Below are 19,149 nucleotides of genomic sequence, written 5' to 3' on the forward strand. Positions count from 1 at the left end.
GTCAATTCAAGGGGTAGTTTGGTCAACCAAAATACATACCACGACTATTTCAAGTGTTCCTTTTATATAGTAGTATGTCAATAATGATAATAATAATTGGGTTTTGTGAACAGGTACATGTCAATTCAGAGGATTGTTTGGTCAACCAAAATGCATACCACAACTATTTCAAGTTTTCTTTTTATATAGTAGTATGTAAATAATAATAATAATAATAATAATTGGGTTTTGTGAATAGGTACATTTCAATTCAAGGGGTAGTTTGATCAACCAAAATGCATAACAGGACTATTTCAAGTTTTCCTTTTATATAATAGTACATAATAGTATGATATGATATAGTAATATGATGATATGATAATCAATTTTTTTAATTGTCTATATCAAATACCTAATGGTAATATAACGATTTAAATAGTACTTAATGTAAAACTATAAAATGAATTGCAGTTCAGTTTCGCACTATGTCCCGAGCTTATTAAAGTTCGATTCAGACCAGTTCAAGTCATAACGAGATGGTACAATTCAGTTTTAATGGCTGGGACTGCAAATGGACACCCATGATAGGGAAGTAAACTGTAAATACGAAATGTCCTCTTTTTTGGCTTAGAAGTCACTTAGTCAAACAGGAAGTCACTTTTACTTTTCTTTTCTTTTCTTTTCTTCCAAAAAAAAGACAGTGGTTTAAACTTTAAAGAATCGTTCTTTGTATTCATCAACTCGGTTGAATCAGCAGATCCGATACCATTGCAAATCGACATGTAATGTAATATGGTCGTTTACTCGTGTTGACCTTCTGTCCGACCCGAAACGGTTCTGACCAATCCCGAGAAGAATGGGTTGCTGGTGATGTGATTCCAACAGCACCATTCGCCCTACCGCCCCGGCTTTCCCCGGGGTTGAATCTTTATAACGAGGGCAGGCGAGACAGAGAGAGAGAGAAAACTAAAATCGAAGGCTCGCTGATCTTCTTCGAGAGATCACGAATTGACGGGAGACGCGCACTAAAGAGGCAGCGATGGCGTCTGCGATACTCAGGCGATCGAACTGCAGTTCGATGCAGTGGGTAGCGACTGGTGTTCGAGCCGTTGTTTCGAGGGCATTCGCTTCGGTCTCAGTTGGAGCAGACGTAGTCGATACAGCTCCTGGTGTCACTCTTCAGAAGGCTCGGACCTGGGACGAAGGGGTCTCATCTAATTTCTCCACCACGCCTCTCAAAGACATCTTCAAGGTTCTCTCTCTTCCCCCCAACCCCCTTCCCCAAAAAAAATTCCCTGTTCTTGTTTATTGATTCAGTTTTGGCCCCAATCTAATCGACCATAAATTTGTGTTCCAGGGCAAGAAAGTGGTTATATTTGGGCTCCCTGTAAGTTCATTTGCTTCGCTCTTTTTGTTCTGTATGCTTGTTTTTGCTCGTCTTATTTATTTAATCTTTTTTTCGTGGTAGAATTTGCTCGTATTTATTTGCCCGCAACTTTGAATTGGTTTTTTTTTTTTTTTTTTTTTTTTTCCTGTTTTTTTTCTTCCTGCTTTCTGTTTCATTCGTCTTATTTATTTAATCCTTTTCGTGGTAGAACTTGCTCGTATTTATTTGCCGGCAACTTAAGAATTGGTTTTTCTTTTTCTTTTCCTTCCTGCTTTCTGTTTCATTTGCCTAGTGTTCACGTTGATGGGTAGATACGTTCAGGTTAGGGTTAAGCACAAGGTTACTTAAAGCATTACACTCTGAGTATTTAGATTCTGAGTATTTAGATTGAAATATTCAGACTGTTGCTTCCCGCTAGTATTTATAGAATGTAATTGGACTTTCCCAGAACTCAAATACCTCAACAATCTCCTCATTTGTTCTACATATGGCTCTAGCATTAGTTTCAAAAATGTAATGTTCAAACTCAATACAGAACCATTCATAACTTTCCAAAAAAAAATTCCAATTAAATTCAAATGAATATTTTAAACCAGAATCACGAGTTTTAGAATAAATCTAAAAAAAATAAAACCAAATTAAAGCTTCTACATAAGTTAGTTAATTTGTATGTACAATTAATAGGTCCTTGTAGCCTTGAACGATTTTACTCATCAAGTAAATCATCCTCATTGAGCTCCATATATATAACATCATTGAAACATAGTAACAATTTCCATATTCTTTGTTTTGAATAATGACGTAATCAAGCTTCATATAAAGGTTGCGACATCATCAATGCGGAATGATTTCACAAAGGTCTATATTCCACAATCTTACCAAATTATCTGAAATATGTAAATTCTTATGAATGCTAACAACGGCTAGATCATATTCGAAAAAATTCAAAATAATATAAAAATTTGGATTAAGACCTACTTATATGGTCTTTCTCCCCATTTCCCCCACAGTTTTGAATGGTCGATCTTTATCTAATCCCCTTGTAAGGGCATCTGTCATGTTCTTCTTTGATCTCACATCAATCAAAGAGATCACTCATTGTTCAATAAGATAATTCAGCACGGCCTGTCTTAGCCTAATTTGTCTCCTTTTACTATTATAGAGTGAGTTATTAGCTATCACTGTCGTTGCTTGATTATCACAGAACAAACTCAAAGAGGTTATCTTCAAGTTAACCAATGGTCAAATCTCTTACCTTCAACTCATCCCCTGTTGAGGTTAGAGCATATAATTCTGATTCAATAGAGCTCAGAGCAATGCAAGTCTATCTCTTAGATTTCCACACAACAGCTGTTCCACCTAGTATAAAAATATATCCGCTAGTGTTTGTTATTCCCTATATTTGAGCACCATGATGCATCATTATATCTTTCCAAAATTGGAGGATGTCCAGTATAGCAAAGCGTATATTTTGTAATACCCTTAAGATATCTCATTAACCTTTTGAGGGTAGTTCAGTGCTCTGTACTAAGATTACATGTGAAGCAACTCAGCATGCCTACTGTATAGGTTATGTCTGGCTTAGTGCAATGGCATACATGAGACTACCAATGAGTTTAGAATATGCTGACTGATTAATAGCTTTACCATCATTCGGTACAAGCTTTTTGTTATAATCATATGGTGTCTCTACCGGTTTGCATCTACTGTATCCCCATCTAGAAATTAGTTTTTTCAATATAATTAGATTGGCTAAGGGTAATTCATTGCCCAGAAAAACTTACTTTCATGCCAAGAATGGTGTCTACAACACCAAGATTCGTCATGTCAAATTCTTTAGCTAAGGTTCTTTTATGTCACTCACTACAGAATGATCAGAACCAAGAATCAGCATGTCGTTTACATACAAACAAATAATTACAACCTTATTCGACACAGACTTATAATAAAGGCATTTATTAAAGTTAATAGTTTGAAACCCAAAGCTCTTTACTGTTTTGTCAATTTTTTTATGCCATAATATAGGTGACTGTTTAAGACCATATAAAGGTTTGTGTAGTTTACAAACTCTATGTTCAAGACCTTTCATGATATACCCTTCAGGCTGGTTCATGTAAATTTCTTTAGTTAGGTCTCCATTGAGAAAGGTTTTCTTTTTACATCCATTTGATACAAAGTTTTTTTTTTTTTTTTACATCCATTTGATGCACGACATATGCTCAATAGATGCCAAAGCAAGAAGAATTATAATCGTGGCTAGATAGCAGACCGGTGAGTAGATATCAAAGTAATCCACCCCAATGACTTGAGTATAGCCCTTAGCTACTAAACATGCTTTATACTGAGCTATAAATCCATCAGGATTTAGTTTCTTCTTCAAGACCCATTTACAACCCACACACTTGGCACCTTTAGGTAAATCAACTAAAGTCCATATGTTATTTTGTAGTAGAGAGTGCATCTGATCATCAGTTGCCTCTATCCAGTTGCCTCTATCCATAACAAAGAATCCTTAGATCTCATTGCTTCATTATAAGTAGATGGATCATTCTCTAAATGGTAGGTTACATGATCCTCACCAAAATCTGTGCGTACTCTATCTCTTTCGGAAGTACGCCGAGGTTTTGATTCAATGATCAAACTGGGATTAGTGTTAAAAGTAATTGGCTTAGATTCCATAATCGATTCTACAACCATTCATGTTAGACCTGGTAAGGTCATGCCTTGATTTCGAAGAAACTTGTCTTCAAAGAATATTGCATCCTTAGATTCAATCACCACATTGGTTAATAGATTCAAGAACCGGTCAACTGCACTATCTTCTACATATCCTAGGTATACACATATGTTTGTTCTAGGTCCCACCTTTGGTCTTTTTGGGTCTTGTATCCTTACATAAGCAGTACAACCCCAGGTTTTTAAGAGGTCAATACCACAAGGATATTTATGCCATAGTTCATATGGAGTCTCAGTCAATTTCGAGTGTGGTAACCTATTTAGAATGTGATTCGCAGTTAATGCTCCTTCACCCCAATAACAGCCGGCATGCCAAGCAGTCAACAACATGGAGTTCAACATTTTGGTTAACGTCCTGTTTTTACGTTCAGCTATGCCATTTGATTGGGGTGAGTAAGGTGCAATAATTTAAAAAATTATATCCTCAAAAGGCACAAAAAGTTTTGAACTCTATTAAAGAATATTTACCTCCTCTATCACTTATAAATCGTTTAATTTTAAAATTTAACTGATTTTCAACTCTACTCTTAAAAATTTTGAATTTTTCAAATGCTTCATCTTTTGATTTTAACAGATAAATATGACAATATCTACAAAAATCGTCTATAAAAGTAATTAAATACTTCTCTCCTCCTCGAGTTGTGAAATTCTTAAAATCACAAAGATTAGAATGTATTAATTCTAAAAGTTGTGTGCTTCTAGAAACCTCACGAAAAGTTTTTCTAATAATTTTTGTTTGGGCACACACTTCACATCTGTTAAAGCCATTAGATGTATCTAATGGTATGTTATAAATTTTGAAAAATTGGATCATCTTCCTATAGTTCCATGTCCCAATCTACAATGCAATGAATGAGGATCAGTTAAGCTTGAACTAGTATGGTTTATGTTCTCATTTCCTAAACTTGGTCTATGCATACCATTAGTTAGATAAGCACGACCAAAGTAGTGAGAGTTAACAAATAAAGTTACACTACCACTACGAAAGGAAATACACATGCCAGTATTGTATAAAAGGCTAAGTGAAATTAAATTCTTTTCTAAATTATGAACTATTTTAACATCTTTTAAAGTTAGTCTCTTACCTGAAGATAGGGTTAGATTTGCAGTTCCTCTTGGGGTTACCATGACTGATGCTCCATTTGCAACTGTTACAACCTCTGAAACCTCAATGTTGTCGACCAACAAGTTCTTGTTGTGGCAAACATAACATGTAGCTCCTGAGTTCAACCACCGACCTGAAGAAGTACTGGGCTTGACCTCTTTTGCGTCCACCATGGCTACAAAGTGTCTAGGCTCAATGTTATCAATTATCATGTTGACTTCTTTCTTTTTAGTGTGTCCATCACTCCTTTTTGATAGTCTACAGTCAACCGCATAGCGTCCCCATTTTTCACAGTTGTGACATTTGCCCTTCTTTTTGTTTAAAATAGTCTTTTTAGCCTCCAACTTATTGGGTTCACTTTTCTGTGGCTTGGTTTTCTTAGAATTATACTTGGGATGAGTGACCATATTTGTTGCAGATTTTTGTCTATTCACCATCTTCATGTTGTTTTTAAGTCTATTCTCATCTTCGATTCGTATGAACCGTTTGAGATCATCCAGGCCCACCTGTACATTTTTCTTATACATCTCAGTCTTAAATGAATGTCATGTTGATGGTAATTTATAATTAATTGCCCTAACAAGAAATTGATCACAAACATTTATTTTTTCTATGACTAGTTTGGATCTTAGGATTTCTAGATCTGTAACTTGAGGGAGTATTTCTTTGTCTTCAACAAATTTGAAGTCCATGAATTTGTCCACTAGATGAGTTTTAGACAATTCTTCCTCCTTATATTGAGCATCTAGGTTGTACCATATTTCCTTGGCATTTTTATATTTGCTATAGGTTTCTGCAAATTTATCTGACAGGACATTCAACAAATAGTCTGTCCAGAAATCCTCATCTCTTGTCCATTGTATTTCATCAATATTCTCAACAGTATCTTCAAAAGAGGTTTGTACCATATAAAACACATTCAAAAACCTTAATCCAAATTGTGTCTTTCTTTTCTAGGCACTAAATTCAGATATAGTAAAGGTCTGCAGTTTGACCATATCAATTGGAACAACATCAATTTTAATCCTAGATAGAATAAATACAGATAATCAAAGAAGATAATTAATTTAATTGCACACTCAAAACGGGTTGAGGAATAACAAAAAACTGTTGATATGACCATCATTGAGGGTTTCTTAGTAGCTAGTAGCAACGGTTGTCAAGTTCGGTTCCACCCGAAGGACTGTAGTAACTGTTTTATTAAACCGAATAAAATAAAATAGATGGAATGGATAGTAACTTTTTTTATTAGAAAACGAATAAAATAACCATAGATTGCACTTTTTCTAAAGTAATCATGTAACAGAAAAATAATCACATTAATAAATTCTCGAAAAAGTGAATCTAATGAATACTTTTTTTTCAAATTTAATGTCAACGTCACTTTCTTTTCTCGAATCATGAAATAAAAAATAAAAATAAAAATAAAAATAAAAATAAAAAGAAACGGTAATCGATTCACTGTTTTAAAAAATTAATGTTTTGAAACAAAATACCAACTATCACTGTTATCACGGTAATTGATTCACTGTTTCTTTTTTTATTTATTTCATGATCTGACATAGCTTTTCATGATTCGAGAAAAGAAAGTGACGTTGGCATTAAATTTGAAAAAAGAGGTTTCATTAGATTCACGTTTTTCTAGAATTTATTGTTTTAAGTTATCATGATTAAATTTGAAAAAGGAGCTTCACGTTGGCTTTCCCACTTGACTCATTTTACGAGAATTTATTGTTTCAAATTATCATGATTAAATTTTAAAAGGGGTTTCAAATAGATTCACGTTGGCTTTCCCACTTGACTCGTTTTACGAGAATTTATTCACGAGGTTATTTTTCTGCTACATGATTACTTTAGAAAAAGTGGAATCTATGGTTATTTTATTTGTTTTCTAATAAAATAATTACTATTCATTCCATCTATGAGTTATCATGATTCCATCATTGGTTATTTTTTATACAATTTAATAAAACGGTTACTACAGCCCTTCGGCTGGAACTGAACCTAACAACCATTGGTACTGGCTTACGAAGAAACCCCCAATGATGGTCATATCAATAGTTTTTTTGTTATTCCTCAAACCCAATTTGAGTGTGCAATTGAATTAATTATCTTCTTTGATTAACTATATTTATTCTATCCATGATTAAAATGGATGTTTTTCCAATTGATATGATCAAACTTCAAACCTCTACTGGATCTGAGTTTAATGCCTGGAAAAGAAAGACACAATTTTGATTAAGATCTACCTATATGATCTTTATCTCCATTTCCTCTACAGTTTTGAATGTTTGATGTTTGTCTAATCCCTTTGTAAGGGGATCTGCATTTTAAAGTATTACACCATGAGTATCTAGATTGGAATGCTCAGACCGTTGCTTCCAGCTAGTATTTATAGAACCACACGGGTTCTATTGGTAATTGGACTCTCCCACAAAGGCTCATTACACCGTTAGATCGTAACTAATCTGATGGCCTATAGTAGAACATAAGTTGGGTATAACTTGAGTACCTCAACATAAGTTGGGTATGACTCAAATACCTCAACAAGATATGTTTTTCAAAGAAATTTGGCTGAGGAAGCAGTTCCCATTGTTGCTTGCTCTGCCAAATGAGTTGTGTAATGTTAATTTGATTTCGTGTCTAAGGTTTTTGTTTACCTGGCATTCCTTTATGCATGTGTGAGGTCCTATGTTATTTTGACGTCGTTTTGTACACTCCTTTTTGCTAGAATTCTGTATCTTTTTACCTTGTCAGATTATTGTCTGCTTTGCATGCTTTATTCATCTCACTATTTCCCTCTTTTTATTTTTTGGGTGCGGGTTGTGGGGGGCTGTCGTTTTCCAGGGAGCATTTACTGGAGTTTGTACCAAGTCTCATGTGCCTAGTTACAAAAACAACATTGATAAGTTCAAGGCCAAAGGGATTGATTCTGTAATCTGTGTTTCCGTCAATGACCCATATGTTATGAAGGGATGGGCAGAAAAGCTTGAAGCAAATGATGTAAGTTATCTCTTTCTCACAGACGCACCCCTGAATAAATGAGTTCAAATTTCTCTTTCCTTTAATTTTTAACTGGCTATGATCATGTTTTGAACTCAGTATAATCTTCATCTCTGTCAGGGTGTACATCTTGTGAATTGCACATAGTTGCTTGAGTTGTGGAAAGATTGTTATTTTTAGTATAATTTGCATTGTTGTTACATTCATTGCTCTTGAATGGCATATAAATGTTCCTATTCTGGAAACATTGCCTTTTTCTTTTCTTTTCTGCTATGATTTGAGCTGCAGTTGCCTTTTCTTTCAGATTTGATTACAAGTTCAACTATTTTCTTTTCTTTTCAACTCTGGAGTTGGCATGCAGTCGTGTAACTAGTGACATATGAATCATTTGCAAGAAGGTCCATGCTGTCACTTGTCATACTTATAACCTCTTACTTGTCTCAACAATTCATCCTAATTCTCTTGTCATAGATGTTCCCAACGCTCTATGCTGTCACAGTATCATTCTCTGTGTTTGCCATGAATGGGGAACATTTTGGGGACGGTACACTTGTTGGTTCTCCCAATTCTTGTGTTTTAAACTTGAAAAGAAAACCCACTTCATCTCACCTACTTATTCAGTTGCATGAATCGTTTTACCAATCAGCTCCGTTTTATATCCATACTTATACTATTAGTTATTAGTAGAGAGTCTATTATTAATTGTGCATTCTCTTCTGCTTTCCCCTTTTTCTTCTTATTCTTCTTCTGTTACAACCCACCATAACAGCCTGTTGCTCAGATTCAAATGACTCATTTTTAGTCCGTCCCTAGCTTCTAGTTTCTTCAATTTTAAGTGAAAGCACTTCTTCATACCATAGCATTTAAAGGCCTTCTGTTGAATATGATTGTGCCGCCTCAAATGACTTTTTTGTAGTTTACACGTATTAGAGCTCCTACTCCAAAAATTTAATATAACCATTCCTTACATTGGACTTCATAGTTTTACCCCTAATCCATCTCAATGTTCTCATCTTCGCTGCATTGAGATTATGTATATGGTACATCTTAACTGCCCAATTTTCTACAGCTTCCATCATAGCTTGTCATATGTTTTTCCTATAAAATTTTCCTTTAGAGTTCCAAATCAATATATTGATCGAATTAATATATTGATCACAAAACTTTCCAGACAAACCTCTCCGCCTCATCCATCTTATTTTAATTTTTTCTGAGATTACCATTCTCTATGTCACCTTTTTTTTATTTGTCATGGAGCCTTGATACCTAAATGATCGCTTTGTAGAATCTCCATCTCGTGAGTTCTCACCTCATTACTTGTCATGGTGTAATAGTAAGTTACACACCATACTTTCAGTCTGCATTATATTTATCTTGGTACCTTCTTAATTCAAAGGTTGATCTCCATTACTCTAGCTTGGAGTTATTCATTGATTTTGTTTCATCCACCAAAACAATATTGTCAACAGAAAACGTACACTAAGGTTACCTAATCTGGGATGTCTTTGATTGAATCATCCATGATAAACAAACAAATAAGGGCTTAAAGCTGATCCATCGTGGAACCCAATTTTAATTGGGAATTCAGTACCTTGCCCCTTCCTCTCCCATTTCGCACACATTTAGCGCTGCATCGTGGTATATTGCTATAATATGTCCATGTATTTACTTTATATACTTCTCCCTCCAGTACATACTAGCTTATCTCTATAGGGTTGTCATAAGCTTTTTCTATGTCAGTAAGGACCGTATCGTTTTGCAATATATAAATCCTTTGAGTCTTCCAAGTAAATAGCATTTGTTGTGAACCTTCTTGGCATAGAATCAAGTTGGTTCCTCTATAATAATAGTTTTTTCTTATATATGTTTCATCAACAGTGTCCCATAACTTTATAAAATGATATTAGTTTTTTGCTTCTATAGTTGTTGCACCTTTGGTATTATCTTTATTTTTGTCAATTGATACTACAACACTTTTCTTCCATTCACTGGGCATTTCCTTGTACTTGTCATCTTAGACAGTGTGATTAGCCAAGATAAACCTCAGATTTCCAAGTTCTTCAACACTTCTACATGAATCTCATCTAAGCCATGTGGCTTTGTGCCTTTCCTACTTTCATTTCTTCAAAAGCTCCTTTTACTCCAAGGTTATGTTTTTATATGTATTCATGACATGTGGTGTCTCGTGTGATGTAGCCCTGGATTAAGTGTCCAAGTATGGCTACAATACACTAGGATACTCTTAAAATAGAACCAAATTCAATTATTCTTGAACAGCATTTTAGGAATTATTTGTAGTGGTTGGTGGGTCTTTTTGAGGAGTTAACTGGTATGGAGACTGATTTGAATGTCAGCCTCAATGCAAGACTCCTAGAAATTAGAGGTTAGTTGAAGGAATTTAGGAGTCTTAAGGTCAGTAAGCTTGTAGGTTCGGATGAGGATTAAATTTTAAGTGAATGGGGGGGGGGGGTGATAGAGATTGTGTTCCCCTAAAGGACGTCCTAGACGGATGGAGGTCAAGAAATCAGCAGTTGCAGGTTAAAATGGAGGTTTATCCTAAATCTGAAACCAAAAGTTAGAGGAGAGGTAAAAGAAAGATCTAAGACCTTGGTAGAATGGAAGATTTAGATTCATTACCTAAGTCCTTGACCTGCTTGGTGAACCTATAGAAGTGCCCAAGTCCGAGCCTAGCTTGGCTGTCAATGGAGATGCCGTCCTGCAACCCATTGAGGAGTAAGAGGTCCCTAACTAGGTTCTAACACAACGCAAATCCCATTATTTGCTCCAAATCAGAATTTTTTTAATTAACTTCTGTCCCTCTATTTTCCCTTTGATTTACTTTCCTCTATCTCCTTTCTTCTTCCCTCGAGGATGTATCTACATCTGTAAGATAGATCCTTTTCTGGACTGATAGGATATACATAGTTAGGCCTTGCTATCTGATATAGCATGAAATAGTTGAGACAAGCTTCTTGATGTATTTGAAGCACCGAGAATAAAATTTGAATAATAGTTGCGAAGGCGACCCACGGCTTTAGAAAATGGAATAGAACTGGGCCATATGAGAATGTTTTTTTATGTTGTTTCATTAATTTCTATCACTTGTTAACCTGAAGCAATAACAATTACTAAATATTCTAAGTGAATGAAATGTTTGCTTGTTTGTTCCACCCAGATTGAATTTTATGGAGACTTCGATGGGAGCTTCCACAAGAGCCTGGAGTTGGAGAAAGATCTTTCTGCTGGTTTGCTCGGACCTCGATCTCAGAGGTAAGCCTTCTCTTTTGATTTCTTCTGGATCACTTCTATGACAGTGTCGTAGTTATTCAGTTCCCTTGGTGACTGGACATATGATGCTAATGCTGGAGAAGTCAAATAATTATGGCTATAATTAATGAGGAGCTCTCTGTTGATTCTGTTGCATGTCTTTTGTTGTTGTTCAGATGGTCGGCCTACTTGGAAGATGGGAAGGTTAAGGTTCTCAACGTAGAGACGGTCCCATCTGAGTTCAAGGTTTCTGGCGGAGATGTGATTTTGGGCCAGATCTGATCCGTTTTTCCCTTCAGGATCCTTGCATTGGTGGCTTGTTTCTCAGGTCAGGGGTATAGAATTCTCATTAATAAGAGAAAGAACTTGATGTCTCTGAATTCTTTCTTGTTTTAAGAGACAAATACAATGAGAGTACCATGTCAGCTTGAGAACCGCGTGTATTATCTGTTTTTGACATATTCTGTGTGCCTAGCTCTTTTTCAAATTTGCCTTTACTTTTTGGTGGGTTACAGAATGGTATCATTCCACCATTGTTGTTGTTTGTAGAAATACTTCAACCAGGAACTGATGTTTATATGCAAACACACACATGTTAGAAGAAAAACATTTACTGAATATATACAGACCAAACACAGAAAACCATCACCTGCACGCACTTATTGAATATATACAGACCCAACACAAAAGAAAACCATACACAGATGCAGGTACGAGGATTGATCCATTCTCATGCAGTAGTTTCTTTTCTCATTCTTCTTCTATTCCCAAGTTGAAATGATTAAGAGAGACCCATCTCTATATGTGTCTAACCGTTCACAATTGCTCCTCCATTAACGTGAATCACCTGACCGGTTATGTAAGAGGAATCCGCCGGACTTGCAAGGAAGACATAAGCAGGCGCCACCTCATGAGGCTGCCCTGGCCTCCCCATCGGCACATCCGACCCAAAATTCTTGCACTCTTCCTCGCTGAACGAGGCTGGAATCAAAGGCGTCCATATGGGACCTGGTGCCACTCCATTGACGCGGATTCCCTTGTTGGCCAGATGCAAAGCCAAGCTCCTCACATACGCCACTATAGCACCTTTTGTTGCTGCATAATCGATGAGCGAAGGATGACCCTTGTACGCAACCACCGAGGTGGTGCAGATGATACTGCTCTGTTCTTTCATATGCTTCAAAGCGTGCCTGACTAAGAAGAAATCAGGGAAGATGTTTGTTCTGAACACCCTTTCTACCCTCTGTTCGTCTAACTCTTCTACGCTGTTCGCTTTGTACTGCTCAGCCGCGTTGCTGACAAGAATGTCGATTCTTCCGTAAGTACTCGCCACCTCGTCGATCACTCTCTTGCAGTTTTCGTCGTAGCCCAGATCCACAGGGATGGCCAAGGGGGCTCCAGCGTCTGCCACCTTGGCTTGTTCGATGAGCTGAACGGTGTCCATGGCGTCTTTGTCTTCTTGACCCTTGACATACGTGAAGCACACCGTCGCCCCTTCCTTTGCATAGCAGTAGCACACAGCCCTTCCAATCCCTGAGTCTCCTCCAGTCACCAATGCCACCTTCCCCTGCGGAGAATAGATATTAATTCATGACGATGAGTTAGCTATGATCATTGCATATGAAACTATACAAAATCAAGCAAGGGAAGGAACAATATTGAATGGGTTAGAAGAAAGAAATTAAATTAATCACTTGGAGTTTATTAGCAGCTTTGTAGTCGTGGTGGATGGCTTGAGGTGGTGGGTTCATCACATGCTCTTTGCCTGGCTGCATCTCTTGTTTCTGTGGTGGGAACTGCTTGCCACTGCTCGCCATTGATTCAACTTCGCAGAGAATAAACTAACTCTTTGATTTCCGGTGGATCGAAGGTGTTTTTTTTTTTTTGAGTTCGATGTGTTAATCAATTTGATCTCTAGCTAGGATCACTTGATTTATAGAAGGTGGTGGTTATGACATGTCATTCCACATGTCCCTTTAATGCATCTACGTGTCTGCTGTATCTCATGCAGCCGACTCGGCATTCTATCCAGATCAACATCATTCAGAGAAGCTTCTGGTCCAGCTAGACCAGGGCTATACAAAATCCGGATTGGACCGGCAAATTGAGTCCCTTCGGTCTTCACCGAAAAAGGTGCCTGAACCAGACCAAAGAATTATATTCCAAGAGTGGGATTCTACACCAACGAGGGAGAATGATTGGGCTTCCGTCACACCTCTCCATCACATAGTTAAGAATGAGGTTCACTCATAATTTATCTTGTCAATGTTTAGAGATGGATTTTCCTACTAAATATGTAGTGTAATGATGTAAAAAAAGCATAATCCTCCATCCCCTATAGGTAGAAGGACCTTATCATCCACTAAGGTGTTCTTTTGTCTTGACTGCCCTCTCCAGGATCTATGATTCAAATTGTCCCACTCCATATCGTTTTATGAAATCTATCGATGGTCAAGAATCTATGAACCCTAATTACAAAGCTTGGGTTCGAACTAGTCATCTAGTTAAAGCATGGATAACCGAAACACTATCCGCTAGTGTTCTTGGACTAGCTGTTGGTGCCAAGACCGCGGCAGCATTATGGCGAACCCTCGTTGATGCCTTCTCTCAAGATTCGGAGGCGTGTGAGTTCTAGCTTTTGTCTCACCTTCATTTTCTCAAGAAGAAAGAAGGTGCTTCTCTACAAGAGTTCTTGATTTAGTTTAAGTCTATTTGTGATTAGTTGGCCTCAATCAACAAGCCAGTTCCTGATTATATGAAGATTTTATTCTTCTCACAAATCTTGGGAGTATGAAAATTTCTCCACAGCAATGCCAAAACCACTTGTTCCCTCTTATTCTACGTTGATTCCACTTCTGCAAAGTCATGAGCTCCAGCATAAGCATAATGATTCTGCCCTTCCAGACCTGAATGTTGCATTCTATGCTAATAGGGGAGCCCGTGGGGGTTGTGGCTATGGTACTTGGGGTTCTAGTCAAGGAAGCCATTTTTCCTCCCAATGTCATGGATTCTTGCCTAACTTTAAATCTACAATTGGTGGAAAAGAAAATAACCCTAAGGGTTTGATGTTTTCAAAGAAGATTATTCATTGCGAGATATGTAGAAAATTGGTACATGAAGCTTTAAAATGTTGGGGTCGTTTTGATCACAATTACCAGAGTGATGATGTGCCCAAAGCTCTGGCTACAATTCAATCCGAGGCCTCTTCTTCGTCTTCTTGGTTTCCTGATAGTGGAGCTACTTCTCATGTGACTTATGAGTCAAGAAAGCTTATTGATATCAAGCATGTTCTTGATTCATCTACTTTGATGGTTGGTATTGGAGATTGGTTAGCTATTACTCATATATCTACTTGCAATCTGAAGACTAATTCTAGGTCCTCTATCTTGCCTCTTCAAAATGTGTTAGTCGTCCCTGATATTAATGCAATCTTCTCTCCATGTCTCAGGTGACTGATGATCTGAATTGCTCTTTTGAGTTTAATAAAAATGGTGTTATTGTTAAGGATACTCAATCTCAAAGGATGTTGGTCTCAAGGAGTAAGCGAAAGGGGCTCTATGTGATTGATATTGAACCTATCAACATGGCTTTGTTTTCTACTCATTGTGTTTCTACATCTGAAGATTTGTGGCATCAAAGATTAAGACACCCATATTCAAGGATTCCCCAATTCTTACAATATGCTGATTGTATTTATGTTTCTTGTAAGAGTAAGCATATATGTTCTAGTTGTCAATTGAGTAAGAGCAGCAGATTATCATTTGTTTCTATCTTTACTAAGTCTCTAGTGCCTCTTAAAAGAGTACACTGTGATCTTTGGAGAAAGGCTCTTGTAATCAGTGTTCAAAAATACAAGTACTATGCATTGTTTGTTGATGACTTTTCCTAGTTTTCTTGGTTTTTTCCTTGAGAAGGAAATCTGAATTTTTTTTGGTTGTTTTTTGCGTTTTCAATCTATGGTGGAAGGCCAATTTAGTAGGAAGATAAGAATTTTCAATCAGATGGTGGTGGTGAATTTTCTTTGATAGCTTTTAAGACTCATTTGTTGGATTGTGGTATTATACATCATATTTCATGTCCTAATACTCTTACTCAAAATGGTGTTGCTAACTGCAAGCACCGACATACAATTGAGCTTGGTTTAGCAATGTTGTTCCATGCTGGGGGGCCTTTGAAGTATTGGGTTGAGAGTTTTAATGTTGCAGTTATCTAAATCAATAGGCTGTCTTCTCGTGTACTACATATGGATAACCCTCTCCGAATGTTGTTTGGATAAACACATGAGTATTTTGTTTTGCATGTATTTGGATCCCTTTGTTTCCTATGTTTGCACAACAATTCAGTCCATAAGCTTCAACCTCAGTCATTGGCGTGTGTGTTGCTTATAAGGGATACAGATGTTTACATGTTGCTTCTGATCGGGTATACATTTCAAGAGACATGATTTTTGAAGAGTCAGTGTTTCCTTTTAAATCTAGTGTTTTTCCCAAGAATGATTATGTGGTTTCTGATGTGAGTAGTTTTAAAAGATGGGTTTCATATTACACTAAGGAGTTGTTGTCCAAAGGTGAATCAAAGTGTTCTACAATTTTTGAAACCCATAATTCTAGACTTCTTCCATGGTTTTTTGACCAACCAGACATTTTTGCTCAACAGGTAGAGGTTAGTAATGATGTGTTTCAACGCATTAGCGGTTAATAACAATTTAGTTGGGAATTCTTCTTCTGAACCAAGTTCTATTGTGGTTTGTACAAATAATGATGAAATGAGCCATGTTGATAATATAGTTGGTGAAGTCCCAAACTTACAAAATATGGATAATGCAACTGTTGGGTCTATAGATGTTTTAAATAGCCCATCTACTATTCCAAACTCACTTTATGGTCATATTGATGTTGATAATTTTATTTCAAATGATGGGCATTTCTGGTGGATCTGCTACTATGGGCTCAGTTCATCCTATGCTAACACGTACTGAGGTTAGTGTTCGAAGCCTAATCCTAAATATGCACTACTTGATGCCTATAATATCCCAGATGAACCCATACCCGTCAGGCAGTTCTACAACATCCTGGTTGGTATGCTACGATGAAGGATGAAATGAATGCCTTAGAAGCGAATAAGACTTGGACTTTGGTGCCTAAGATGTCAGATATGAATATTGTAACATGCAAATGGATTTCAAAGCCAAGCTTAAGGCGGATGGGGTCTTTAGAAAGATTGAAAGCATGACTTGTTGCTTCTGGTTTTACACAACATGAGAGAGTTGATTTTGTAGATACTTTTAGTCTAGTTGTAAAACCTGGTAAAATACACTTAGTGTTGAGCATTGCCATGGTCTTGGGTTGGCATATTCGACAACTTCTTGTTAAAAATGCATTCCTACATGAGTTCTTGAGTACACGGGTTTATATGTCACAACCACCAGGTTTTGTTGACCAATTTCATCCCAAATATGTGTGCAAGATGCAACGGTCACTTTATAGTATAAAGCAAGCCCCTTGGGCTTGGTATGATCATTTTAATACCTTTCTTCTTGAGTTTGGCTTCACATGTAGTTTGGTTGACACATTCTTATTTGTTTATCGGTTTAATGGGAAGATTCTTCTACTCCTTCTCTACGTTGATGGCATAGTTCTTACCGGCAATGACTACCTTTACGAAGACATTTATTTCTACTTTGAGAACTCCCTTTGCCATGAAGGATCTCAATGATCTACACTATTTCCTTGGCATTGAGGTTTTACATACCTTCATCCAGTTTGTTTCTTTCTCAATCAAAATATGCATCTAATTTACTACGGCGGACTCATATGGAGGATTGTAAGCCTATGTTGACACCAATGGTTTATCATCACTCTATTGCTTCTTCGGAGCATTTTCATGAGATTACTCTATATTAGAGTATTGTTGGAGGTCTCCAATATTTGACAATGACTAGATTGGACATTTCTTACGTCGTGCATCATGTTTGTCAATTTATGCATGCTCCGTCCATAGGAGAATTCTCCTTGGTGAAACGTATTTTGCTTTATGTTAAGGGTATTGTAGATCAAGGACTTTGTATTCATCGCCATAGTTCACTACAATTGTATGGCTTCTCAGATGTAGATTGGGGAGGTTGTCCTCTCACCCATCACTACACAATGGGTTATTGTATTTTTCTTGGTTCAAATCTTATTTCTTGCAGTGCCAAAAAACAACCAAGGCAGAATATTGAGCATTGGGGATACTACAACAGCTAAGTTGACATGGTTGGGATTTCTCCTTCGCGATATTGGTGTCCCTCAACATGCACCACCTACACTATTTTGTGACAATATTGGAGCCTTACACATGACTATCAATCCTATTTTTCATGCTAGGACGAAATATATCGAATTAGACTATCATTTCCTATGAGAGAAAGTGGCTTTGGGTCTTCTTATCACTCGATATGTTTCCTCTTCACATCAGCTAGCTGATTTGTTTACTAAGCCATTGTCCTAAAAGAAATTTCAAGGCTTGTGTTTCAAACTTGACCTCATGGGTCGGTCAACCTTGAGGGGGGATGTTAGATCATAAAGTGCCACGTGTATGGTGTATGTGCTATAAATAGATCTCATGTATTGAATCCAAATAATAAGAAAAACCATTCTCTCACAAGTAACTCAAAGGTGCCAGGCCTGGAAGAAGGGGGAATTGGTTTTTAAGAGGTAGATTAAAAGGGAGAAAAATCGTCTGCAAATCGTCAGGCGCAGCCACATACCGCACGGATAAGTCTGAGTTAAGGAGGTAAATGTATTCATTTAACCATCTAACTCCGGGGCGTTAATCCCGTCTCTTCCTCCTTCCCCCATTCTCCCCTGTTGGCGCTCGCGGGTGTCTGGTTTTCCGCCGGTCCTTCGGGTCCTCGGGTTCCTTTCTCGGGGGTTCTCTTCTCGGTTCTCGCTGGTTTGAGGTCCCGGGGGGGTAATCATCAACACCGTGATTCTGAAGTCAAGAAGAACCGTCAATGGAGGTCTTCGTTTGCCGGTCCTTTCGGGTTTGTTGGTTTTTTTGTTTTAGGCCTCCTTAGACTGATGAGAGAAGAGAGAGAATTGATTTCTTCATCTTGTTGTTCCCAATCCCACCTTCTTTTTTGTTCGTTATTCTACCCGTGTCTTCCACAATCATTGAGGATATCCACCATTCTTCTTTCTTTCATGTTCAGTACCCGACGGAAGTTATTTTGGTAGATGTTGACTGTCGATGAACATGGAAAAAAACATCTACTGTGCACATCTCCTCTTCTCCACTAAGCCTCTTGGGTCTACTTGCAATTGCTCTTGATTCAAAAAAGGGAGATGGAGTAAGAGAGACGAAGGGATTGAGAAGAACACGATGGGAGAAAAATCCTCTGTAACCATATTTAAAATCGGATCAAAAAACTGGGTTATTTTTTTCCTTAAAATGGGTCATAAGATGGGTCACATTCACTTAAAATTCAATATTTTAATCTGGCCGTTTATTAAGAATTGCCACTGTCTTTGTGGTGCTGTGCACGCGGGAGATGTGCCGCAGAGGATTTTTCCGATTAAAAGAGACTAGAGAGACGGAGGATTGGGGTTTAAAATATCTAATGCCTTTTCTCCTTTATTACATTCATTGTACAATCTTCCATTTCAATTGGGTGGTATGTGTTTTCCATCAA

The 19,149-nt window shown here is 37.2% G+C and overlaps 2 protein-coding genes across 2 annotated transcripts; one reads left to right on the top strand and one right to left on the bottom strand.

The window, feature by feature from the left end:
* The first annotated feature begins 860 nt into the window (after window positions 1–860).
* On the top strand, window positions 861–12,140 carry PRXIIF (peroxiredoxin IIF). Its single transcript, XM_089138470.1, has 5 exons — window positions 861–1,231; window positions 1,337–1,366; window positions 8,055–8,210; window positions 11,386–11,480; window positions 11,654–12,140. Exons 1-5 carry the CDS (start codon window positions 1,019–1,021, stop codon window positions 11,757–11,759), a joined length of 600 nt encoding a protein of 199 aa, XP_088994596.1. The 5' UTR covers window positions 861–1,018; the 3' UTR covers window positions 11,760–12,140.
* A 145-nt stretch (window positions 12,141–12,285) lies between these two features.
* Window positions 12,286–13,294, bottom strand: LOC149028642 (NADPH-dependent aldehyde reductase 1, chloroplastic-like). Its single transcript, XM_089138458.1, has 2 exons — window positions 13,172–13,294; window positions 12,286–13,044 (listed from the first exon to the last, which is right to left on the bottom strand). The coding sequence occupies exons 1-2, from the start codon at window positions 13,292–13,294 to the stop codon at window positions 12,286–12,288; spliced, it is 882 nt and encodes a 293-aa protein (XP_088994584.1).
* Between the last annotated feature and the right edge of the window lie 5,855 nt (window positions 13,295–19,149).

Source organism: Hakea prostrata, chromosome 1 (genome assembly GCF_041222555.1).
Source record: "Hakea prostrata isolate BN-2017 chromosome 1, UWA_Hpros_2, whole genome shotgun sequence".
In the NCBI taxonomy this organism is placed as follows: Eukaryota; Viridiplantae; Streptophyta; class Magnoliopsida; order Proteales; family Proteaceae; genus Hakea; species Hakea prostrata.

Excerpts from the sequence above, each read along its gene's own strand:
- PRXIIF (XM_089138470.1), top strand. The coding sequence starts at position 1,019 with ATGGCGTCTGCGATACTCAGGCGATCGAACTGCAGTTCGATGCAGTGG. Across the intron at positions 1,367-8,054 it reads TGGTTATATTTGGGCTCCCT|GGAGCATTTACTGGAGTTTG; the intron begins GTAAGTTCATTT and ends GTCGTTTTCCAG. Across the intron at positions 8,211-11,385 it reads AAAAGCTTGAAGCAAATGAT|ATTGAATTTTATGGAGACTT; the intron begins GTAAGTTATCTC and ends TGTTCCACCCAG.
- LOC149028642 (XM_089138458.1), bottom strand. The coding sequence starts at position 13,294 with ATGGCGAGCAGTGGCAAGCAGTTCCCACCACAGAAACAAGAGATGCAG. Across the intron at positions 13,045-13,171 it reads AAGCTGCTAATAAACTCCAA|GGGAAGGTGGCATTGGTGAC; the intron begins GTGATTAATTTA and ends TATTCTCCGCAG.